The 26588-nt window shown below is 33.4% G+C and overlaps 2 protein-coding genes across 2 annotated transcripts in view; one reads left to right on the top strand and one right to left on the bottom strand.

Moving 5' to 3' along the window:
- LOC129218703 (uncharacterized) overlaps nt 1–9061 on the top strand; it is a 43340-nt gene extending 34279 nt beyond the window's left edge. The window contains exons 5-6 of the mRNA XM_054853024.1: nt 6377–6533; nt 8237–9061. Coding sequence (XP_054708999.1) covers nt 6377–6533; nt 8237–8310 — 231 coding nt within the window. The 3' untranslated portion in view covers nt 8311–9061. The remainder of the gene's footprint in view (nt 1–6376; nt 6534–8236) is intronic.
- Nucleotides 9062–9454: 393 nt separating this feature from the next.
- LOC129218144 (sodium-coupled monocarboxylate transporter 1-like) overlaps nt 9455–26588 on the bottom strand; it is a 74937-nt gene continuing 57803 nt past the window's right edge. The window contains exons 8-15 of the mRNA XM_054852357.1: nt 25539–25627; nt 21477–21592; nt 20670–20737; nt 19768–19854; nt 18174–18361; nt 15040–15140; nt 12921–13012; nt 9455–11557 (exon numbers count right to left, since the gene is read on the bottom strand). Coding sequence (XP_054708332.1) covers nt 11372–11557; nt 12921–13012; nt 15040–15140; nt 18174–18361; nt 19768–19854; nt 20670–20737; nt 21477–21592; nt 25539–25627 — 927 coding nt within the window. The 3' untranslated portion in view covers nt 9455–11371. The remainder of the gene's footprint in view (nt 11558–12920; nt 13013–15039; nt 15141–18173; nt 18362–19767; nt 19855–20669; nt 20738–21476; nt 21593–25538; nt 25628–26588) is intronic.

Genomic DNA, 26588 nt, shown 5'->3' with positions numbered 1-26588 from the left:
GCTGACTTCTCGATTTGTTTCTGTAGGGTTGCGCACGAGGGGAAGGTGTACCATCAAGCTCGTAATTTAGGGGGTCAGGAAGGGGCGATTCCCCCCCCCCCCGGGTTTTCGAAATAATGGTACTGACATATATGTGGGCGTAGGTTTTGTTATTAACTTGTACAATATACACTGAGTACATATATTCTTTTATCCCCCCCTCGCCCCTGTCCTGGAAAATTTGAAATAACGGGCCTGAGTGTCTTGACGCGTACTTCTGTCATTGCAACTTTGAAGGTAGGCCCGATGGGGAGACGATTGACTCCTCTGGTCCCCTCTGGACCAGAGGGGATCAATCACCTCCCCGGCTTTGAAAATTAATGCTTCTTAATGTACGGAAACGTGCTTTTTGTAGTTTTTCGTTTAATTTTGCACTGAGTACACACCCTTTGCCCCCCTCCCCTCAAACTTCACCCTGGATGAACCTGTTTAAGTGGGTCAATTTGGTAGGTTTTAGTCTCTTTTTAAGGAGAGAAGGGTTTCAATCCTTAGAGGGGAGGGATGTAGAGTTGAACTTTTGCGTAGTCTGCGCCATTGAAATTTTTAGGGGTAATTTTTGAGACTTTCTTTATCTCAATTTTCGGAGGGGGGTGTTTGTGGGCTCTTTTCCTAGACAGGTGCTCCGTAACATTTGAGATGGTGTGCCATCGCCCTGATGGGCGGGGGGGGGGATGCAATCGACTTTTAAAACATCGAGTTTTTTTTTACAGAGGTAACATCTAAAAGGGGCGACCCATCCTGGCTTTTAGAAATTATTATTTATATTTAAATGAAGTTTTTGCTGTTATTACGGATACTATGCATTGATTATATGCCCTTTAACCCCTTCCCCCCTAAAGTGTAAAATTTGAAATATGGACCTGATAGTTATGATGCATACGTAGCCACTAAAACTTCAATTTAGGGGGTTCAATATCCCTTACCCCCTCCTTGAAAAATTCATATTTTATATTCAAGTGGAATTAGTTTTCGTTGTTTTCCGATAAAAGTTGCATAGTAATTAATTGAGTCTGTTTTAGGGGATACATTTAATAGATGCATTTAATAGTCTTCATTGTGAGTCTAAATTCTTGGGGAATGCAGATTCAACGAGAGCTTGATTTCGGCGGCCTTCAGAGGATGTATGAGTCTCTTCTACCACGTGATTATTTCGAATGATTTCGGACGCTTATTAAGCAAGAAGTTAATAATGTAAACAAATCGAGGAATCGCAGCTCTGCGCAAAAGGGCTCATTTGTTCTTGTTTATAGCTTTGCTTTTTTTTTCTTTTTTGCTGCTGCTGCTGCTGTTGATAGTAGGGTTAGTATCTGACTTATGTAGGAGAAGGGAGGGAGGGTAAAATATTTCTTGCTATGTTTTACAGGAGATTGGGATTCCCGGCGCATTAATAATAGAGCAACTTTAAGTGAAATCCATTATTTTGCTTCCTCATGATCCGCTCTTTATTTTTATTTTTCACTTATTGACTTGGGAAAAATCTAATAACAATGGGTGCAGGGAGTGAATTTGAGATGTTTCTGAGTACATAAAGAAGTTTTGATGCTTGTCGTGTGGAATTAATTTTAGCTCACATTCTTTGGTCCAATTTTTTAATTAAAATTACATTATATGCAGATCATTATTGTCTATTTTTTTAACACGCTTTTATTAGCTTCACCTGTATGTATGTATGTATGTATGTATGTATGTATCTTGTAACGGAATCTTGCAGCTCAAATTTCGCCCACTTCCTGCGATCGGATTCTTTTGAAAATTGGCACGCGACCTCAGACCCGATGACAATGCAATATTCTATAATCAAATTAATTAATTAACTCTTTTAATTGTTAGTTTCCTCCAATTTTAATCAATATTTTGGCACAAATCCAACAATGTGAAAAAGGAAAAATTAAAAAATATACATTAAAAAATGCTCGCAAAAATTATTTAAAAATATCCACAAAAACCTTTAATTTTTCTGCATCAGACAAATTTTGTTCCAATGTTCCAAGGTAATTAGAACATGAAATATAATTGTTTTCAACTAATTTCATGCCAAAACTTAGGTGAGCCTTCAATTGGAAATTCATTGCTGATCAGACCATTGTTGAACAAAACTTTTATTCAAATGCATCTCAAATTTTCAAAGTAATATAAATATGATTTCCGCAAACATACATCGATGACTCACAGTAGCTTCCAATCGGTATGCCCTTGTCTTATTTTTAAGATATTACCTCGCACTCATTTTATAAATAATTTCGTCGCCTGATAATTCGTCGTCTGACGTCGCGGTCTCCAACATAAGACTAAAAAACAGAAAAATAAAATAATAGTTTAAAAAACTAAAAAAAAAAAAAAAAAAAAAAAACACGCTTTCGTAGCAAAATGAACTAAAAAGTGAAAAATAATCTCTGGATGATAGTAGTTGACCAATCACTTAATTTTAATGTAATACAAAAAAGCGTGGGGGACTTCTTATCAGTTGTCTTGGGTTTCTTCCATTTGTTGTCCAAGCAAAAACGTAAATAGACAGCACCCCACGCTTTTTTGTATTACATTAAAATTAAGTGATTGGTCAACTACTATCATCCAAAGATTATTTTTCACTTTTTAGTTCATTTTGCTACGAAAGCGTGTTTTTTTTTTTTAGGTTTTTAAACTATTATTTTATTTTTTCATTCCATACGTACGATATTTGTAACTATTCTTGTTTGCGTACCATTTATTTTCGCGTGTGCATAGTCTAATAATGTTATATTCATTATACTTTTAAAATGTTGATCAATAGTACATTATTGGAGTCATTCTAATGAGATGCTTATTTTATGATTTTTTAAAAACTACTGAAACTGTTTGGGCTGGCAGCGGTCCATTTGGAAACTTTGGGTCCCGTGGCTGCGCTTCATTTTCCTTGCGTCGGTCCTCAGGGTTAACTGATTACCAAAGTTTCTCTAAAAAAATCAGATTATTCGATTTTCAAATCATCCCAAAGCGTCGCTCGATAACGAACATTCAACAACAAGCATTATATTATCTAGAGATGCCAAAATGAAGTTTAAATGAAGAGGGGGTAACTCCAGAAGGCTTTTGGTCTTACTTTAGGAGGCTCTTGTTCTGGGGGTTCTCCGTCGCCTTTGAGGAGTGGGTTTCCTCACTCTTAGGAAGATAGGCAGCCTTATATTATAAACACACATCGTTTAAACGTTTCATACAAGTTTTAAATTGGTTGTTACGACGTAGCAACCGTTTTAAAACGTTTACCCAACGAAATGTACTATCTGGTTAACCCCATTCTAAAAAAGCACCCGAGAAACTCTTATTCGAATCTAAATTAGGATGTCCTTTCGTTCTTGTGAGCAACAGGACCCCTCGTGACAATCACCTTCCCCCTCCAAGTACGATAGTCCCAAAAAGAGCAAAGACCCCTCAAAAATTTGAATTACCCGTATTCAGCCACAACATCTCCCTCCTCGCGATAACCTCTGCGAATGAATCACTCAAAAAGTTAACCACTCAAAAGGTTTGTTCAAGGGGGTCTCAGGGTCACATTCGAGGGGGGGACGTAGGAGGAAGGTGTCCCTTCCGATTTTTAGCTAAACAGTTCCCACTTTTTAGTTTCAATATATTATTAATGTAAACTACTCTCAAGCTCAAACCTGTTTGTGTTGCCCAATCACATGTCCAATGTCCATATTATCATTATCCCCAACTTTTTTAATTGGTTTTAATCTAAATAACTGTTACGTGCAAAACAATATGGAAAGCATTTCTCTATCTACATAAAAAGTAGTCGAAAACTTTGTACTGCATAGTGAATAAAATATGACAACGTATATAAAGTACAAATTGAGAATGGAAAAAGGTTGAAAAACCAGCAAACAGCTGTTTCGGCACTCTAAAATACAAGTGCCATCATCAGTGCAATAAAAACGAAGACAGGTTCACCCGACTAAAACACAGTCGAGGCGAACTTTATTCATTTCTCTATCTGTTATTTCAAGATTTCATCAACGGAATACACAAACCATGCCCCCCCCCCCAACCCGCTCATATGGTATAATTCCTTAATAATTTTCGTTCGAAAATATATCGTTCGATTATAAAGAGACCTCTCGATAATGGAAAATTCGACATCAAACATTCAAATATAACTCCATCAGAAATAAAGCACGCAAGAAGCAATCATTCGATTTTAAAACCATTCCAAATCCATCAATTCCAAGAGCGATGACGCACCACATATGCAGGGGCGTGCACAGAAATTTCGGGGCTCGTCACAAATGACTTTGACGGACCCCCTCTATATTGTTTATCCCTACGTCCCTAATACATTTCACCTCTCATTTTAAAAATCTCGTGCCCCCTTCAGTCTCGGGCCAACAGGTGTCCCTTTTCTATCCCCCTCGCCCTGTGCACGCCCCTGCACGTATGGAGTTCTCCCCCAAGAGCGCTACGCCGAAAAGAGAAAATCTCCTGAAAATTACAATCCCGCAGTTTGCGTCTTAACTCCCGTCCCCCTCTACTGGTTGTCACCCCCTGCGAATGAATTACACGAGAACTAGACTATTTGCTTTATTAAGAAATAAATAAATACCTTTGTGCTAAGAAGAAACAGGAAATAACCAACTTTTGTAGCACAAATATGTAGATTACTGCAGACACGTGTCTCGGGTTTCATTACCCAATGGTTTAGTCGAAGGTGGACGTAAGGGGGGGGGAAAGGTTCCCTTAGGTTTTAACTAAAGTATTCCCCCTTTTGACATGATATATAATTTTAGTTTTAATGCCCCACAAGTTAGAACCTTTTTAGCGCCACCCCCACCCCTTTGCTTCCACCGCCGAAACACACCACCCATGTCACCCATAGACCCGTCAATGTGTTCATTCGTTAACATCTTTCTCTCAAAAATATATCATTGGGCTACCAAATCATCCCAAAGAATCATTTGATAATCAGGCATTTGGCAGCATACATGGAATTAATTACAACACTAGTCGAATGCAAGCACAACACACAAACTTCTACAACGAATATTCGAGAGGCAAATCTTTGATCATAAAATCATTTTGACCGCAGGAGTATCCATTCCTCAAGTGTTCTGGCGCACCTCTTAAAACGAACCCCCACCTCCCTCCTTAAGAGCGCCATGATCCCCTTTTCCTGTGCAATTTTTTTCGGCAAACAACAAAAACCACGCCCATTTATATGTTAAAACATTAATTTTTCAAAACCAGCCCTCTGACAGGTGCACACATCCCTAGGAGCAAGGGCGCACCCCTCTCCTAAATTTCGCAAATACCTCCCTCTCCCCCCCCCAAAAAAAACAAGAGCTCTCCAGGAAAGTAAGAAATACCTCTCAAAACAACGCCCCTAAAAATTTCAATGGCGTAGTCTGCGCCCTGACCCCCTTCCCCCACCCAAGTGGGCACAATTGCCTCTGACCCACTAAATGATAGATCTGTCCCGGTAACTGAATCCTTTCAGAAGTTAAAGTTCAGATTATCAAATCGATTGAGAAGTACACTGCTCGAGTGATTGACTTCTCGAGAACTCAACATCTCGAGAAGTTCACAAAGCGAGAACTCGAGCAGTCCATCGCTCGAGAACTCGGAAAGTGATAATCGAGCACTCGAGCAGTCATCGCTCGAGTACTCGGAAAATGATAATCGAGAACTCGAGCAGTTCATCGCTCGAGAACTCGCGAAGGGATAACGAGAACTCGAGATGCGATAATCGAGAACTCGAGATGCGATAATCGAGAACTCGAGATCTATGATAATCGAGAACTCGAGATACGTTAATCGAGAACTCATAATAATCGAGTTCTCGAGTGATCTTTGATAATCGAGTGATTCGATTATGAGAACTCGATTATGCCCATGACTAGTATGGTCCCTTAAAACTTTAAACTTGAATATCTCCTTGAATTTTTGATCGCACAAATGTTAAGATTTTTGTGTTAGTAATAATGTTTAATGGAGATTATTTCTCAAACATAAGTTAGGGGACCCGGGGCCCGTATAAAAAGTTAATTTTTTAATTTTTTGATTCATTTTTATTTGTGCTTCAAACTTTCAATATCGGAACTCCACATCTGATTTTGAACATTTTTGCAATTTGAAGTATGCATCTAATACTAACGGTTGCGAAAATAAAGGTCTTTCAGGTTAAAACGGAACACCCTGTATATGAGCACATGCATTTTTTTTCTACTGTAATTTTTAGATTAGTGTCTTAAATAATTTTGTGTTAAATTTAAGATACTTGCTAACACTCCGTTTTGAAGAAAATTCTATCAAAAATATTTTTGATTTTTCCTGAAACAGAAAAACTTATCAATGATTTTTTTTTCAGATGCTGCCTGAGTTCTTTGAAATACCCGAAAATTTTCAAGTATATGTACACACATTTAATGGGGAAATAGATCAAGTTTTGTTCAGAGAAATTGAGTTTTTTAGAAGAAACTTAGATACGCTAACAATCTGTTACAAGAAAATGAAGTTTTACATAGGTAAAGTATATTCACTTTATAAATGAACGGTATAAGTTTAGTCTTAGCGTAACAGCTATTTGATTACATTTGCTTTGTAACAAACCCATTTTATAATCATAAAAATAAGACAACAATATCTAGTTTTATTGATATTTTTCATCAAAAGACATAAATGAAAAGAAAACCAGAAAATTTTAGAATTTCATACATAAGAGCTTTTATTTTTAGTTCATATTTTAGTTCATTTTTAGTTATAATTAAAATAAAACTGAAAATTTTGAGTATAATTTTTTCCAACAATAAAGAAGCAAAAACAATGTTAATTGTAGGACTTTAAGGTGTTCAAAAAAAGGTTAAACTCTAATTTACATTGAAAAATGATCTTTATACTTAAACTTCCCTTTTTTTTTAATTTCCCTTAGCAAAGATTTATGCGTCTTTGTGTGTTCCTGAAATGCTTTCAGCGACTTGCATTACATATACTCGTTTGCAGTTGCGTCTTGTTTTTGCATTCATTTTTTACAAGACAACTTATATTTGAGTGCCTCAATTGCCAAATCTATTAACTCCACTTTTTAAAAAAATCCTCATTTTTGCTTTAATAGTGAATTAATCAATGCTAAGCATGTGAATTTATATTAAAGTTTTGGTTCAGTACATTTCTGACCATTTGATGACAGAAAATGTAACACGAGGGTCTATTCACTCCTATGGATAACACTACCTTGTTCAACACTTTTCTAGACTTTTTATTTCATTTAGTTAATCGATTTGGCAAGTTATGCATCCATTTATCGATTGTAAAATAACATTATTTATACATGAAATAAACCGCCAACTCAGTCATTCCAGCCGAGGACTGCAGTTTCGTACTTATTAGCACTCATCAGCCCGGCTTAGGAAGTAACTGAGCTGGAGGTGGAAAACCTCTTAAAGAAGCCAAGAGTGTCAATCGAACTGCTAGCTAATAGCCCAGGCTATAGGGTAGTAACTTACTGAAAACATTATTTATGTTCAACTTTCATTTGACTGATTTAATTTTTTGGATTGAATTTTACAATCAGTCGATTTTCAAGTGGTTAGTAAAGGATCACAGAGTTTCGCGAAAAATCAGCTCTGTAAATAATAAATTTCCATCTTTTTTTGTGTGTTCTAACTCAGATGCTTTCCTTGTTCCATTTGCACCAAAATCTTTGATGCAACATTAATTAACTTTGCAGAAAATTGACAGCGTCCATGTCGTATGATTGTGCGGCATGTAAAAGATCCCTCGAGTGCTCGTTTGGCATGGAGTATCTCTTGGCAAAATTAAATTCCTAGTGCTGGTTTGCATCAAATAGAGCCCAGGTGCCTCCATCTAGTTGGGAAACTGGGCGTCGAAATTCTCGTGGCAATGGCATCCCACCGATAGTGGTGTCACGTGAAAGAGTGGTTGCTATGACGGGGGATCGCACTAGGTCTGCAGGCTTTCCCTCTACCGCAGTCCCATTGGGAAAAAAATTAAAAAAAAAAAAAAAAAAACATTAATTAACCTTTAGCACAATTTAAAATCTTTATCGTATTACTCTAATGCACTCATTCATTAATTAGCCCAAAATATTTTTGAATGCATATTCGTAACTATTTTTATTCAAACACTCGTAACTTTATTCACATTGAATTTTCAGCTCATATTTTAGTAAAATAATGAAGTATTAATGATTATACCTTGGTTTTTTCAGCTATTTACGACATCCCGCACAGCCCGGCAGATTCTAGAAACGAAATGTGGTTCATAAAATGTACAGAAAGGTGACAGAAATCAAGTAATAGCTGAATGATTTCTAATTAAGTAGTACAATGATTTTTAGAGTAACTAACTCTTTAACTAGTTTTATATTTGTAGGAAAATGGAATTCGTATTTACTATGCGTAAATGTGAAAAAGTGTTAGGTTCTCAAACTACATTTATTGCAACAGTTTTGTACAGTAAACTGCTAAAACATTATACACTTGGAAAATACTACGTGTAGAAGCAAAAACTGTAGGATAGTATGGTAACAAAAAAAAGAAAAACAAACAAACAAATGCGTCATTTAAATCGATAGTTTCGAATTTTCATGTATAGAAGTCATTGTAATCATTGTAACATTTTTCTGTTTGTTGATGGTAAATTTTGTTATTATTAATAAAAAATGCATTTAAAATGAAAAAAAATATTACAAAAACTCCTTTTTGCACTTGCAAATTGTTGATTATTTAATTGTAAATACAAACTATGTTCTGCATTTCTTTTTTTCTTTTTATTACTTTGAACGAGAAATTTTGGTTCATCATTCAAACACTTACATTTATATTCAGTAAATTACCGCCCAATTAGCCAGGGCTAAAGCAGAAATACATGGAATACACCGCCAGCTCAGTCATTTCCAGCCGAGGACTGCAGTTTCGTGCTTAGCGGTAATTTACTGAATATACCTTGCCTCGCGTTCAATCTTCGAGTTGAACCGAACCATTGCTTCGGTCACTCGTCTGGTCTGCTAATCCTGTATTAGCTACCAGTTTGTTTCGCACTCCTGGCTACCTTAAGATGTTTTCCATCTCCAGCTCAGTCACTTTCCTATGCCGGGCTGATGAGTGCTAATAAGCACGAAACTGCAGTCCTCGGCTGGAAATGACTGAGCTGGCGGTGTATTCCATGGACTTTCATTTATATTTGATGTTTTGGATGAATGTTTTATTAATTGAAAAATTTGCAACTTTTTTCTATGAGTTTTAAGTTGAAATGTAAAACTCAGATTTTTGTTTGCCTTTTCTCTGTACTATTCCAACATGCGTGTAACGAATAATAGAAAAACCGCAAATTGTTTCATTAAAAGACATTTGAAACGTTTGCATGTGGCTTGCTTTTTTTTCACGTGCATTAATCTAAACATTAGACAAAATAAATTTATTGCACTAAACATTACACGAAGTCGTACTTAAACAATTTCATACAAAGAGAAATATTAGATCATACAAAATATTAACCTACTTCAGAACAACATTGACAATGAATAACATAATCTCAATTTTAATTTTTAATGTTTTGTCTTACATTGTATTATTACATTAACGTTCAACTGTTTGTTTGTTTGTTTGTTGTTATGATTTCAAACTACTACGTATATATTGCATTACTACTGTAAAAATTTCGATAAAATATAAAACATAAATAGTAGCTACCTATACATATAAAAAGTAACACATTAAATTAGACATTAATAAAACATATAATCTCATAACAGACACAAAATACATCACTGAGGATTTTAAAACGATAATAAATTCATCAAAAATGATTATAACAAAACTCGTTAACACTCAAACTTTGAAAACTACTAATCTGAAATATTTTTCACCATTCCGATTTAACTTTAATTAGATTGCCAATTATTTTTTTACTTCACCTGAATTTATCATTTAATATTCTTATCTTATTACACTGGGTAAACGCGTCCCTTCGAGTTTTTTTGTTCTTGCGAAACGAAAGGGAAAAGCTTCAGAAACAGTGCAATCATTTGGAGACATCAACAAAGTGCTTCACGTTGTCGTTTTTTTTTTTCTTTTGAAATCCAATGATAACACAGGTAGCAGCACACTACGTTATATAAATATTTTAAAACGGTTGTCAACGTTGTGACGGCCATTTTAAAACGTTTAAACGTTACGTGTGCAGTCTGAGAATGTTCTTAAGCATAATATCAACTTTTCCCTCAGTTACTCGTACTCGTACCACAAACTTATGAGTTAATGAAAAAATATTCGAGCAGTGGCTGAAAGAGTTCCCGCAGCATTGGCCTTAACATGAATTTTAAAAACCCAAAAGTATTTACCACGGTTAAAATCAATCCATATTTATGAAAAATTATCGAAAGAAGCTCGGTTTCAGTAAAGTTGAAAAATATTTTTAAAATACGATATTCTCTTAAAATATTTTACATGATGAACATTTAAAAACTTGATGACATGATCGGTGGATAAAATACAAAAACATCGCATGTTTCTCATCAATTCGTCTTTTTTACAAATTTATAAATCACAAGAGACCAGCTTTCAAGCAAATGTAGAGAATTGTTAAGAATTATAGCTGAAAAGTACAAGGTTTTGGAATTAAATTGACTTGTGACATTATTCTGCTTCAGTTTCAAAACCATTTTGTTTCCAATGATATTCATATCACTTTCATGATAATTATTTTCAATTAGATTAAGAAAAGCTTGCCAAATTTATTTTAGTATGCACGTAACCAAATAAGTAATAAAGTGAAACTTCAAAGCGAAATAAATAATGAGAATCGGTCCTCCGAGCAAAACACACTCTAAACCTCCATGCTTCATTGCACCAATCTCCAAAGAAATTTATAAAATAAATTTGAAAAAATAAATCCAGCTTGCTATTATGAAACTTTACCGCTTGAATAAAGGCAAGTATGCAAATCAAAACACTAAGCATGCATTTTCTAGAATAATCAAGACATTTTCTACTGGTCTCAAAAAAATGTATAAATGTTTCAACTCTCTCACCATTGCAGTTTTAATTTTAAAATAATACAAATTTTGCGATGATAAGTACCAGTTACAAAACACACACACATACAAAAGTGCACATCTAAAACTTTCTTTTCAGAGAATGCAGCCCAATAGTCCCATAGCAAAAATCTTCAAAAACACATCAATGTTGTTTTTTGTTTTGTTTTGTTTTTCATTTGTCATTGAAAAGTGTTTGTATGCGAATTTATTGTGGACGACAAATTTCTATAACATCATTTCCGCTACGAAACGATTCTGAGATTTCTGTTGCTGCGTGATTTGAGATTCAAAAAATGATTCAACTTATCACAGTCTTGCAGCGTGGATCGAAGACGCCGTTCTTGTGAACTTATCCACTGTTGGCGCATGCGTATCACTTACATATGCGATGTTGATAACACCATCATTCTGCACGGATTTATCCCTAGACTCTGGTTTATAGTTTGGTGGCCGGATATTGTTATTGGACACCATTTCCACTGGGAATACTGACTGTGAAAACAAAATAAACAATATTAGATCTAAGAAATATCAAAACTAAAGAAACTCTCATAACAGTACATCAAATCTTAAAACATTTGCTCTAGTTAATTTTTTTCAATACCTACTACACTAATTTGACATATTTATTGTTACTATTATAAAACCTACGTGATTTTCAGCATGCTTCTGGTATATTCTGATATAAAAAAGTAACGATGAAATCGAGAAAAAATAATGATGTAAGGAGATTTTTTTTTTTTTTAAATTTAAAATTGGATTTGATTTATTGCCATGTATAGGTTAGCGTTGATGTTTTTCTTTATTTTTTTCCACTTACTCCTATTTCTTATTAGGATCGAGGAAAATAATATCAGAGTAAGCAGAAATGCTGCCTTAGTACATTTTCTGAAAGACATATTTCAATTTGAACTTCCAATTGGTAGTGTACAGTGAGACACCAAAATTTAATTACATTTTTTATTATTGAAAAAACACAGAACTTAATTTCTTTCAAATGGTAAAATATTTGTCTTTGCAACAGGTATTATAAAAGTGGATCAAGAAAAAAAAACTGAGAATTCAAACAAACGAAAAAATGAAAACAAAATGCAATTTTCTCCCACTGTTCCCCCAATAAGTGGAAACAGTGAGACACATATTTTTTGAAGTAGCTAACTTTAAAATAATCTAAATTCACAACAAGGTAAACTTCATGTCGTCTTACAGTAGTGACTATTGCTATAGCAACGAGGGGTGTCTCATTTTTCCAAGGGAAGCTTTATGCTAGAAAACCCCGTACGACTGCATAAAGGCGAGAAGATGAATGGCGAAATGGCGCCAGAATACCCCTCCTGCTAACTCTTGCAGAAAATGAATGAAGTTCGTTTCTATGGCAGAAGACGGGCTCAGACTTAACGGCAGGAACTTTTTCGTGAAGGACAGACTTAATTTCTGCATTGCATAGTACTAACAAAATTTACATGATTTCACGTTTGAATCGCTCATATGCAATTAATAATAGTAAATAATAGCTAATGATGAATTACAGATGAAAAGTATTGTCTATGACCGAAGCTTTTTCAATTAAAAGAAGAGAAATCTGTTTTTTTTTTTCCAGCTAATCCATTAATGTATATAATCTTATCCGAGGTCATAACACATAGTTAAAACTTGTGACGATCCTTTATCAAACAATATTAGTTTTTCTCCTCCATAATACTGTTTGATTTTTCTAAACGCAGTAGAGAATTTTGCTTCATTCAGAATTATCTCTATACCTTATTCGGTTGAATATGGCTCAAATCCTTTCAAATAGAAACAAAAGAAAGTTAACGAATATTTTTAATCAGCTGAAAAGAGTTAGCAACTCTACCTTATTATGCCGAACTTTCGTGACTAAAGCTAACACCTTTCGAGTGAGCGGGCTAATGAGATCTTGTTTGACGTCATCTTTACCATGAGCCCCTAAAATGAAAAATTTATAAAGTAGAACTTGGTAATTCTTTTCAAATATAACAATAAAAAATTCAATCAAATGTTTTTCAGAAACCTAAAAACAGTATATTAAACTCATATCAGATGCAATAAATATTAGTCCTTTTTTTTGGGTTTTGAAATTTCCTTAAGGACTTGTCTCCTTCTTCTTAGCAACTTAGAGCTTGAATTCTAGATCATTTTGACTAATTATTTTTACACAAAATGAAAACTACCCCTCCTAATGATCCGGTATTTGCAACCATATCTTTCAGCGCACACTGCAGCAAAACCAAACTGTGGCACACTGAATGCACTCTCGAGATAACGGAAATTCTTTGGGATATTTTTATTTATTTATTCATATATTTATTTCATATTTATTTGCGAGGTTTCCTGTTTGACCGATTGTGCATAATAAAGAATTGTAAATTATAAGCAACAAAGAGTTAAACTAGATCTCATATTTACCAGGACAAATATTTATTTTTCTAAATTATGCTTCGGAAGAATGCATTGATAGCATTTCGTCGATAACTCTGCTAACAACGCGCTTTCAAAATTTAAAATAAATCTACGAAATTTTAACATCATTTTGTTAAAATCTTTGTCATTTTATAATTTTTGAAAGCACTTTATTATTCTAAATCTAATCTGGAAATGTAGGGCAAAGTGAAATAAATTAAGATTATTTACTTTATTCAAGATGAATAAATTGGAAATCTGTTTCAAAAATTACGGTACATAAAAAAATGATATGTTTTATAATAAAACTTGAATTGAGACATTTTTTATTTTTAGCAAAAAAAAAAGTGAAAAATGTCTTCTTTTTTTTTTCATGGAGCAAATTGAAAAATAAAATATTTTTCTAATAAAATCAGTTCTATTTGTTGATTAAAAAAAATATACTTGGTTAAATGAATGAGTAAATAAAGGAATGAATGAAGAAATAAACGGATAATGAAACTAAACGAATAAATGAATAAAATGCTTTATCAATACATGAGAAAAAAAAAGAGTGAATTTCGAAAAAACTGAATGAATGAACAAATAAGTACATTATCAAGTGTAGGAATGCAAATTAATTAATAAACGAATGCGTAAGAGATTTAACAAATTATTGAATAAATAAACGATATGAACTACACTTCGCCCCATCCACTTAACACCGCATGCACTTGCCTAATTGCACGAGACATTTAAGACAAAAATAAGCTTACTTTTAACTAGATATATAACTGCACCGAGTATTAGTAGGTTCCAATTAATATTCAAAATGTTCGTAACGGCAACTTCATCATGTTACAATATCAAAAGTAATTTCTGATTTACCACAAAATATTACAATACAGTTTCAATTTACAATTACATTTACAGTGTCAATTTTTGAAAATTACATGCATTATCAAATCTATCATTTTGATCTTCAGAAATAACTTTTTCTTGACTGGAATCGACTACATTTGGTACTACATGTTAAAAAGATTACCAGACAGGTGAGGCTAAAAACAATAAATATTTCTCCATTTTATTCTTACTTGCTAATTCACTTGCCCCACATTAATCTACATACTTAAAGCCGCACGTTGAAAATTTATTCAATATGAAATTCTTACTCTGAGTGATAAAATCTTATTTCGGTAACATTATTTGCTTTTAAGAGAGATTTTATCCACTCAAAATTTTGAGCCAGAGCTTGCTTGAAAAAGAAACATCGTAAAAAGATTAATTTTAACAATGAGCATATTTATAAATATTTGTTTCACATTTCATAAAAAAATGTTTTTTTTATTCTAGAAATTGATATTTGCATTACCTACTTTTATTTCGTTAAACATGAAGTGCAAAGCATTAGAAACTTCGTAAATAATGCTTAGTTATAAAGAAATGCTTTTACAGAAAAAAAAGAGATATTCCTTTCTAGCTTAACACGAGTTTTGTACATATTCAAATAATTGTGAAGTTACTTACAAAAAATACCTTTTAAAAAGTTTTAACTCAAACGTAAAAATTTTTACCTGTTAAAAAGCTAATGATGAGACCAATAATAATGACTAAGGCACACCCAATTGCACTGTACCACATATAGGATATTCGATACATGAAAAATATATCATTCCTGCAAGAGAAACATAAATTAATGAATTTATCGAAGCCTTACATTTACTTCTGAAAGTAGAAAATTGGAAAACCATTTATGTTTAAAATTACTCTGTACTCGTAGTTCTTAATGGTTATTAAGAAATAGGGTGGAGTGAAATTTTTTTTTCGAATTTCGAAACACCTGGAGTCTCACAAGTTGCTTTTTATCATCAATAGATCACCCCTAAAATTTTAGCCTCTTAGGATAATATCTTTAGGTTCCAAAATCGCCCCAAAAAAGTCCAAAAATGCAAAAAAATCGATAATTTTGAAAAGAAAATTTACAAAATTAAAAATATATTATTTTAAAATTATCTGAGGGGGTAATTCTTGGTAACATTAATATCTCATAAAAGTTTTACTTCAATAGAGTAATTTCTTTAAACTTCCAAAAAGCAGCAAAATAAACCAAAAATGCAAAAACAAATCGATTTTTTAAAATGTTTTTATAAAACTAAAAATATATGATTTTAAAAATGTTTGAGAGTTAAATGTTAACTCTTGATAACATTAATATCTCAGAAAAGTTTTAATTCAATAGAGTAATTTCTTTAAATCTCCAAAAAGCAGCAAAATAAACCAAAAATCGACCTGTTTTTCTTCCCAATTTACACGATCTTCGAAAGCAAAAATAGGTTAAATGCACAAAATATAAATATTTAAACTAAAAATCTAAAGTTTTTTACAAGTTATGTATTTAATTTCTTATTTATATAATTTATTGTAACATTATAAATGGAAAAAAAAATATTATTTAGGAAATAAAAACATAATATTGCTTTATCTCACTTTCCAAGAATTTGGGTACTTCATTACTCATGAATACATGTTCGTAAAAAACCTAAAAACTACTTAACTAACACCCAACATGAACAACTAATTTCACCTTGAAGTAATTACTTTTTTGAAGTTCTGTGTAATCTCGACAGCTGTGAACAGCTTGAGCACTTTAAACTGTCTTACTGGTGTAGCTGACTGTTCGCTTAGCTGGTATCTTATTGACGAAATCCTGCGGTAGGACAGAACTTGAATATGCCAGGATCAGGGTATCTTCAACAAAACGTGCAATGCAAATTTTTTTGTTCTTTTGTCATACATCATGAAAAACTATGGTACAAGAACCAGGCTCAAAATATATTGGTCACATAACCTTTCCGCGAAATTATACAGCATAACATTATTAATTTCTTCACATATAAAGAGCGGACACTTGACAACTTAGTTGTCATTGGTTGCAACGGAACTAACATCAATACTGGTGTGACAAATGGCGTTGTACGTGGATTAGAGTTAAAACTAAATAAACCCTTGCAGTGGTTGCTTTGTCTGCTGCACGCAAATGAACTTTCATCGAGACATTTAATGACATAGTTGGATGAAACAACACATAGACCAGCAAATTTTTCAGGAATTATCGGAAAAGCTATTAAAATCTGCGAAAATCTACCACTTGTGAACTTCAAAAATCAAAACAGCATCCTTAGAGCATTTTCCTTCAATTTTGACTGGAAGAGATATTAGCTCAGATCAATAATATTTGTATAAAATTTGCGAAGTCGTTTCATCTGGATATTGTTCAACCAATATTGCCAATAGAAAACCTGGTCCTGTAGTGCATTCTCGGTGGTAACGACTGCCGTTCGACTTTAAGATTATATGTTCCAACTGAGAATCCGACTAAAAATATGGTCGCGTTGTGATCATACGTCATGAAAGTTTACGCTCCTGTCTGGTTTTTCATAAAGACACACTCTTCTTGTTTAGTAGATGCACTCATATCTGTGGAAGGATCGCATTTTTCAGATACTTGCCAAACAGCTTTAGAACGGACAATGTAATTCAACGTAATTCATTTTTTGCTCACTCAGAGAATATATTATTATCAATGCTGACTGATAAAAGACGACTTATTCAAGTTCTGGCCTACCGCAGGATTTTGTCAATAAGAGACCAGCTAAGTGAACAGTCAGCTACACCGGTTAGACAGTTTAAAGTGCCCAAGTTAAACTTCAACCGGCGTGATTACACTAAAATCATAAACTGGCAAATTGAAACATACGAGCCTCCACTAACGAAAAAGTACCCACGTCAACGTCTTCCATTAAGTCTTTCTTAAAACAATTACTTTAAGGTGAAATTAATTTGGAGGAACCAATTTGTACTTCGGACATTCATAAATACCCATGTCACACCTGTTTTCGCTTTAGAAGATCGTGTAAATTGGGAAAAAAAACCAGGTCGATTTTTGGTTTATTTTGCTGCTTTTTCGAAATTTAAAGAAATTACTCTATTGAAGTAAAACTTTTATGAGATATCAATGTTACTAATAGTTAACATTTACCCCCTCAAAATATTTTTAAATCATATAGTTTCAATTTTGTAAAAACATTTTTAAAAAATCGATTTTTTTTTTTTTTTTTGCATTTTTGGACATATTTGAGGCGATTTTGGAACCTAAAGATATTATCCTAGGAGGCTAAAAATTTAGGGGTGATGTATTAAAGCTAAATAGCAACTTTTGAGACCCCAGGAATTTCGAAATTCGAAGAAAAAAAAATTTTCACTTCACCCTATTAAGAAATTTAGGTACCATTTGCTAAACTATCAGAATTTGTATTTTCTATTAAAAATACTTTGAACGATAAATAACAACAAATTGATTGAACAAAATTAAACTATTTCGTTAGCAAATGAATAAAAGACAAAACTTTATTTATCATTAGCATATTGTGAAGCTAGTGGTTTGTTCTTCTTACGAAACTTGGAGACTGACTTATAAAGCAAGATATGACTTATATAATAAATTTTCAAATAGCATGCTACTAAATGAATAGTTTAAATAGTTTATATTGATGATAATACTTGATAGTTTTATTGGAATGGTTTATATCAATGATACTACTTGATAGTTTTACTTAAATGATTTATATCAGTGAAAATACTTAATAGTTTTAATTAAATGGATTATATAAACAATTAAATGCACAAACAAGCTGAATTGTGTTCTTACTTATTTGGCAATGATTGAATACTTGTAGGTAAAGTTTCATTCCACATAGTTCCGGTCGTATTGTAATATAAATCTGGACAGCCTTCAACGGAGAAAGGGGCAAAATTTTTCGGTGCTTTGTTCAGAAACGCTCCAACCGCAATCCAAAGCACAGCGATTATTCCAGTTATTAATCCAGTTATTGCTCCCTAAGAATACAAAACGATATCTCATAAAAATATTTTTACTAAAACATGTGTGTACGTACATTCAGTACATAAATCAAGAAGTTGTTAAGCGTTTACCTTGAAAAAGGCAATGGACAGTTTCTAGATGGATATTAGATTCTCTCTTAAATATTTTGCATATAACCTAATTTCCGTACCAAAAATTTTTGAGAATTATTATACACAAGTGCATCGTAATGTATTTTGTAAATCATAAAAATGTTTGACTTGGACGAACCAAAAAAACACTTGGAGGGATGAGGGCGGTTTGACAACCAACATTCCCTTTTTATCGTTCTTAATTTAATATTACATTTTTTTTTTTTTTTTGAGAAAAATATACACAGATAATCTGGCAATACCTTTTGTAAGTCATAAATCAGTTATAAATCAAAATATATCTGAAGGAGGTTTTCAACACTAATACTCATCCTATGAATAAAAGCTAACATGAAGGAGAATCATGGAAAACCAATAAATTTTCAAAATGATTAAGTTCATGAAGAATAAAAATGTACTGTTTTTATTTTTTTAATTAATTTATTTTTTTTAAGATGCATAAATTTCAATAGACGCTTGCAATATAAAACTCATTTTTTAATTATTAAAATTATTTATATCTTTATTATTATATCATTGGAAGTATGTTTGCATTAAGTAGTCTTTCCCCAACTGCTAAGTTCAGCTTGCCTCAAGTATACCAGATTAGTGTAAAATCGATTCAAGAAGACGTTCAAAGATGGTTAACCCATTAAGTTCAAATCTTCCCCCAACACTGGTTTACCATTTCGCTGAACTCAACGTCTACATTGTTGAAAAAAAAATAATGTTAATTTTTAATGGTTTTAACCACAATGCACTGTCGATAAATTTCATTTATAACGCTAAATATCAGTGCGGACTTAAGTGACCCATGATTTTTTTATTTTTAATTATTTTGATAAATACATCTCGGTTATATGCATTCAGAGCACTAAATAACGATACATAGTTCTCATACCCAATAATTATTCCAAACTTTTTTTAAATATATAAGCTTCAATAGACGATTTATCATGTTGTCACTAGGTGACAACACGAATCAGAATGTGTTTTAGCATTGTTTTAATGTGTTATGGTGCTTTAAAGTGTGTTTCAAAGTAAGACCATCCAGTATAGTGGCTAAATTTAAGTTTCTAAGATGGTTAAGCGCATAAATTCATTAAAATTTTTCCTAACAATACATCAGAAGAAATTGCTAAAACATTCAAACATTCATTTAACTCCAGTTCCAGGGGTGTTCAGTGAATTAACAACAAACGTTGTGATGGTAAGAGAGTTAAGAAAACACTGAGCTTTAATAATGAATAAAATTATTGTACATTAATTAATGATGGATCTTACGATACCTTGAAGTTGGCCCACGGAAAAAACATTCCTAAAGCAAACACTCCAAGAACTGGTCCGCCGATAACACCAAAAACGCTAAGAGAGAGCTGAAAATTAAAATAAATTAGTAAATAACTCTACAGCATCTTACAGTGTTGTAACTTATACTTCTTCCTTCCAAGTGACATTAAAAACAAAAGGCATCATTACTCAAAAATCATATTCCGTTTAGTATAAATTAAACACAATGTGAAAACAGCAAAATAATAAATAGCTCCTCATTTCAGTCAAAGTTTGACCACGGAGAGATGGCAGATGACCTTGAAGCGGAATCCTTATTTGTATCATAATCTTGACCGCGGAGAGATGGCGGTTGACCTTGAAGCCGAAACGTCATTTCTATCATTTGTAATAGATAGAATCAACGAGAAAGCGCCGAGTAGAAAAAGAAGTGTTCTCGCTAATCATATCTATTGCAAAATACTAACAAACAATCTATTACAAATGATATGAATGATATTTCCGCTTCAATCTCATCCACCATCTCTCCGTGGTCAAACTTTAATAGGTTGTTCGTTATTATATTGTAATTGATAAAATCAGCGAGAACGCGCCTCTTATTACTTGGAGCTTTCTGGCTGATTCAATCTAATATAAATGATGTTTCCATTTCAAGATCATCCGCCATCTCTCCGTGGTCAAGCTTTTTCACTACGTTAGTTAAAAGACTGATAGTAAAAAGGCCAATCATTGTTTTCAAGTAGTAAATTTTAAACAACTGTGAGTCAGTTTCATATGACATGAAATAAGAGTACTGAAAAAGCAAGTATTTAAGCTGTAAGATTAAGAACTATTAAACATATAATATGAAAATCAAGAAAAAATAAAAGTTTGCCGCAATAGACAATGTAAAACCTTTTACCTGCAAGATTGCTCCCAATCTTTCCACGACCGCAACCAGAATGATGCAGGCTACGCCATAAGACAAAGCTAAGTGAAAAAAAAAATGCTGTGTAAATAAAATGACAAAAAGTACCATTATAATAGCTAAAAATAACAAATTAATATCCGCTAATAATTTATTTCTGTGTCTTTTTGTGAAGATATAATGGTCTTCCTTTAAAAGTGCATTTTGATATGTTTTTCACACAAAAGAATTCATTTCAGATGATAATGTCAGATAATGTACGCACAAGAGCTGTTGTCGAGTTGTCGAGAAGAACTGAAAACAAAAATCTAGTTTCCATGTAGTCTTTCGTATCATACGATTACCTATGTATAACTATCAGAACATCTCATCATTATCTTACAGTTAATTTATGGATTTCTATCCTAACAAGAGTGATGTTTAAACTCATTAACTACAAGTGCATCAAAAATTCGTAGACATGTGTTAAACCGTCTAGACAAATTAAAGCATTTCTTTCAATTTATTACATATTTTTGTCAGTTAGAAGATTGGGAGCACCATATTCACGAGCGGAAGTAAATAATGTTTTTTTAATTATATATTAGGGCTGTGTTGATGTATGTACCGATAGTGCTGAGACGCACAAACTGCGTCTTATCATCATCTGACCAATAAATGTGGAAATACATAAAAAAAAAACTAAACATCAGAGCTATAGTTAAAACCCGAATCTTTGACTATAAATAGGTACATGTACATCTGCATAAATAATGAAAAGCGGAATCAAAACAATAAAGGTCATTGAACCATGAAAGGTACCTAAAATTTTAGCCATTCTTGTAGCCCACTTTTCCGATATATCAGGTTTGATATAAGACTTGACAATATCTTCAAGAGTAACTGCAGCAAGAGAGTTAACCCCAGATGATACAGTACTGTAAAAAAAAAGAAGAAAGTTATATTTCCATCTTTCCTCCTCAAATGTTCATTCTTAGAGGGTATTTCAAGAAAACACTTCAAAGCACGGATTTTTGCAGATTTTAGCCTAAATTACTTACGCACCTTTGAGTAATTCTTTTAAAGATAATCATCACGGCATCCATTTCTTTCACAGCGAATGCGATTTTAAATAACACTTGATAGTTGGAGTAAAAGTTATATTAACTTCATTTCTAAAAATTGGCCCTTTTTAGGTTAACGAGGTTATTAGATCGTTATCAGTGCCGGATCTAGGAATTTTCTGAGGTGGGGCAAAACCTCAAAATGCCGCCCCCCACCCCCTCAACACATCCATCCATCTTGCTTTAAATTTTTCTATAAAGTTGAACTTTCGCATTTTTAATAAACTGTAAAGTGCGATATAGATTGATTACAAATTCATTTTGTGCTAAAAATGTCATTATGAATAATTTTTTTTGTTAAAAAGTAGGCATACCGTAACACAAATTGCAATTAAAATTTTCTCCCGCTCCCCTTTTTTCGAAATCGAGTTCATTGTTCAGATACGAATGCTTTGCTTTTAATCTTCCAGTTTTCGCCACCTGCAGCTTTTTCGCTGCAAAGGAGCAGGTCACCCTCTAAATCAGGGATCTTTAACCTACGGCCAGCGAATAGATTTTTCCCGACTCGCGGTAAGCTTACAAACAAAGGATTTTTTTTAAATATAATTTTAAAAATTTTGAAAGAAAACTAAGCCTAAAACCACTACTAGCCAGAGGAGAGCAGGGGGAGCGGACTGTCTCTTCCTACAGGAGGGTCTCCTACTTTCACTTTCCTCCCTCAAGTCATCAAAAATAGTTTACAATTTGCATTTGTGAAACTTCAATGTCGAAATATTTCTATAGGAGAGCCGTTTACCTGTCTTTTCTTCTTCATTTGACAAAAAATAACCTAAAATGGTGTTTTTAGTATTTTAATTTCTTGTAATTTTTTGGATGAGCGACCATCCCCTTCCCGAACTCTCAAAGAAAATATCTTAAAATTGCTCTTTTGAAACTTTAATAGTAAAAAAAATTCTGAAACAGCTCCAGAATTCTGACTATTTTTCTAACATTGTAAAGGATGTCCAGAAATATGTTTTTAGAATTTCATTCCAAAAAATTTTACGAAGAGAGCATTTGGTCCCTCTTCATTTTCTAAGTGATCATCAAATTTATCTAAGTAATCATCAAAAATTACCAAATTTTTCTCAGCTTTGCAATGTTTTTCAGGACATTTTTTTCAGAAAAAAAATCACACATGTGAATATGTGTACAGTCGTCCCCTGTTAGTAATCATAGTTTTTATCTTTTTTTTTTTTTTTTTGAACTAAAGGACCATAAACCATGGGTTTGTAAAATCAGGGCTGCCACGAGAGAAGACGTGCACAATGCTAGTTTTGTCGCCGGTCCCTCCTCCCGTTATGCTAATTTTACTCTATGCGCACTACTTTAATTCCGATACTGGTGAACATACGACCAAGCATTTCCGTGAGTCAATAATTATCTGGGGCTTAAGAGCAAACAGTTCCCTAGTTCCATAAAAGAAACCAAATGCCCTGCTTTGAATTTGCTCAATCCAAATCAACACTTTTCAAACTTATACTTCCTAAGTCATGGATGCCGGCCAGGCATTTCGAATTTTTCCATGAGAGATTGCGCATGGAGAAATCATTTTTACTTTCTATGCATGGTAACGGCTAGAAGAGGGAGAAAGCGTCTTTTTATCACAAAGCAATAAGCTAACTTGGTTTTTTAAGCTAACTTGGTTTTGGTTAACCAAGATGTCATGAAAATTATCTACAAAGCTGTAACCCAATACACAAAAGCAGAAAAAAACTACTATCTTTCCTGTACTTTTATTGGTTATGGTTGATTAACCTATAGGGAAACCCATAAAAACCTGCACACGATTCCCTACAACGTTCTTGGTTACACCATCGAGCATTTCAGGTCAGAACAAATATGAAGCATTATTTTATTTATTCTTCTACATTACATTTTTATGACTAAGTTTTCACTTTTATTTTATAATTTACCTCGTAATCAGAGCAACTGAGGAAAAAAGAAAGCCTCAGATACTGTACACTTTTATAATGTTTTCTTATAGAATCAATGCTAGCGAAAATATCTTCAACAGTATTTTTCGAAGTTTTTTCTTCCTACTGAAAAATATTGAAACTAGCATCCCCCCCCCCCCCCCAATTAAATGCCTCCAGCAACATTTACAGGTTCAGCCCTTCCCAGTTTCTAACCAAAGAGTGCTTCAGAAAATTTTTGAAGGAAAAACTTTTGTATGGTTTTAAGCATGACATAATTTCAATCCCAAGCGAATATGTATGTATTTTTATTTTACCTTGACATCGTAAAATGTGCCGACCCTAAAATATGCCGCCATCAAGGCCGTATACAAGGGGGAGGTTTATAGGGTTCAAACCCACTCCAAAAATATTTAAAACTTTTCTAAAGGATGCATTTTGTTCATAATAAAGATTTATCAACAAATGTGTTTGGTAAAACCCTCCCCGAAACAAAAGTTTGGTTACGGCCCCGGCCGCCACAGGTGGTAGCACGGAGTCTACACACGATGTCAGTTGATCAATGAGGAAACAATAAATATTTAACATGGTTTTATTTAATTTTACTGAGGGCGAATCTATTTGAGTGGTTATTACGCGCATTCCGGTTCAGTCCCACCATAAGTCCTTACTTATCTCCCTCTGAAGCACCTAAAAACGCCTCTGTAAAGAGTCGCTTGCTGTCGCAGTCCCGTTTTGCCGACTTCTTTTGTAAAATATGCACCTATTTTTGAAAATAAATAACTCTAAGTCAACTTCAATTGTCAGCAAAATAAAAGAGAAAGCATGAAACCCTTTTGCATTACTTTATTTTACTTAGAGCACTTCCCAGAATTTCTTAGAATAAACAATTTTTTTCTGCCGGAAGCACCACTCGAATTTGCCGCCCCCCTGAAGCTGCCGCCCGGGGCAAGAACCCCGGTTTGCCCCCCCCCCCCCCCTAGATCCGACGCTGATCGTTAGGGAAATAAACGATCTTGTTTGAATCTAGCATTACCATACAATAATTGGTTTAAAAATGCAAAATCTAATTTGCAAGTTTAAAAAATAACATAAATAACTTAATTGTTTTCTTAACGTTGCTTAGCTGAGATGATTTGCATTGCTTTTGGATTAAAATTTAATTTCGATTCTTGACCTTAAATGCATAAAATTCTTGATGTACATAGCTCTTTTCGTAATTCTTGTAGCTCTAAACAATTAAGTGGAAAAAATTGCCATTTTATCCCATTTCATTTACCAAAAAACGTAAACTTGTTCAATGCATAAAATATGATTTTAAATTTCAAAACTCAAATATAAACTCCAATCGAATTTTAATTGATCGCCTCATAAAACTGAAATTGCATTCCTTACCGAGATACGAGATGGCAGCACGAGCGCAACGTTTTCACATTGTCAAACTCCTTTTTTTTTTTTTTATCATTATTTCATTCTTAATTAATCGAAGCGTTCTAATCTCAGTTACCGATTAAAGGTCGATATAATGCCGATTGATGTATCAGCAACTGTAGCAAGATAACCGCATTGGACACAAAAGGGGTGCTCATCCTCCACCCAAAGTCGACGGCACATCCCTTTTAAATGCTCTGTAGCACCCCCCCCCCCCCCCCGTACGTACACAGACACAGAACAAAAGCCCCGCAAATAATGTTTAAAACGATTCTCGAGTTAACCCCCCTAAAAATTTCAACAGCACATTCTGTGCTATGGGCCTCCACCTTCTCATGGACACAGCAAGAAACATTTTGAGACATCAAAATGCTTTCTCGAAAAGTAACTTTATGTTAAAATTAAAACATTGAATTAAAATTTCTAATAATTACCTTATTGCTCCGCTAAATATACCAGCGACGAAGACACCGGGTAGGCAAGGCATTGTCCCAAGAGCATCCATAACATAAAGCGGCAGCAACTATAAGAACACATCCATCTGTTAATTTATTCATAAACGATCCATAATGTCGGTTAAAAATTATGGAATTCACTTTTTATTCAATACATCCCAAAACTAAGAAAAGATTTTATGCTGTTATCAAAATCAAACAATGAAACAGATAATAGTTCAAAAGGAAATCAACTGAAAATATAACAATACTCAAAACTGTAACCCATGTTAATTATGTAAACTAAAGTTGATGAGAACCGGGACAAACTTTTCTTTGTGAATCTCCCTGAACCTGAGATAAAAAGTTGGTATCACAAAATGCGGTGTACCGCTTTCAGTTACTTAATTTTGTGGCAGATGACGCCAATATCTTCAATAATATAAAGTATTTATTAATCATATTGGTTACTTAGACGGCATGTGAGGCCAAACTTAAGTACCTTTAAAAGTTCTGGACTAATCCTTGCGACATTGCTTTAAAGCCAATATTCTAAGCACTAGATTACTAACCTAGCACTCATAAAAAATGTGAACATTTTCCACTCTTTTTTTTTTCTTTGCTGCCAAAAATTTAAAAAAATGTTTCAATGCGAGGTTTATTATAAAGTACATTGCTCTCTCTTTATGTACTGCAATTTTTCAAACAAGTTTTCAATTTGTTCATTTTGAGAATGGAAAGTCATCTGGACTATTTCACTTTGCCCCACATTGCCGACATTCTAATATTTAGGATTTATTAATACTAGACTGCTATTTGTTGCATTTACATATATTAGCTCAGGGCCAGAAGGACGTTAAGTCCAAAAATTGCGATTACCCGTTTATTAGTGCATTGTATGTAGAAGCCTATTCGACAGCGGGTCATGTAAACGTAATTCTTTTAAAAAATCCATTTCAATTTTTTACCACGTTTAGAAGAGCGTGCTTCCCACCCTTTTGCATGCCCCAGAAAAAAAAAGTTTTCCCTCTCTCGTGAAAAATTACCGTA

This window comes from Uloborus diversus, chromosome 3 (genome assembly GCF_026930045.1).
Source record: "Uloborus diversus isolate 005 chromosome 3, Udiv.v.3.1, whole genome shotgun sequence".
Classification (NCBI taxonomy): Eukaryota; Metazoa; Arthropoda; class Arachnida; order Araneae; family Uloboridae; genus Uloborus; species Uloborus diversus.
This window is presented reverse-complemented; position numbering and strand designations above follow the sequence as displayed.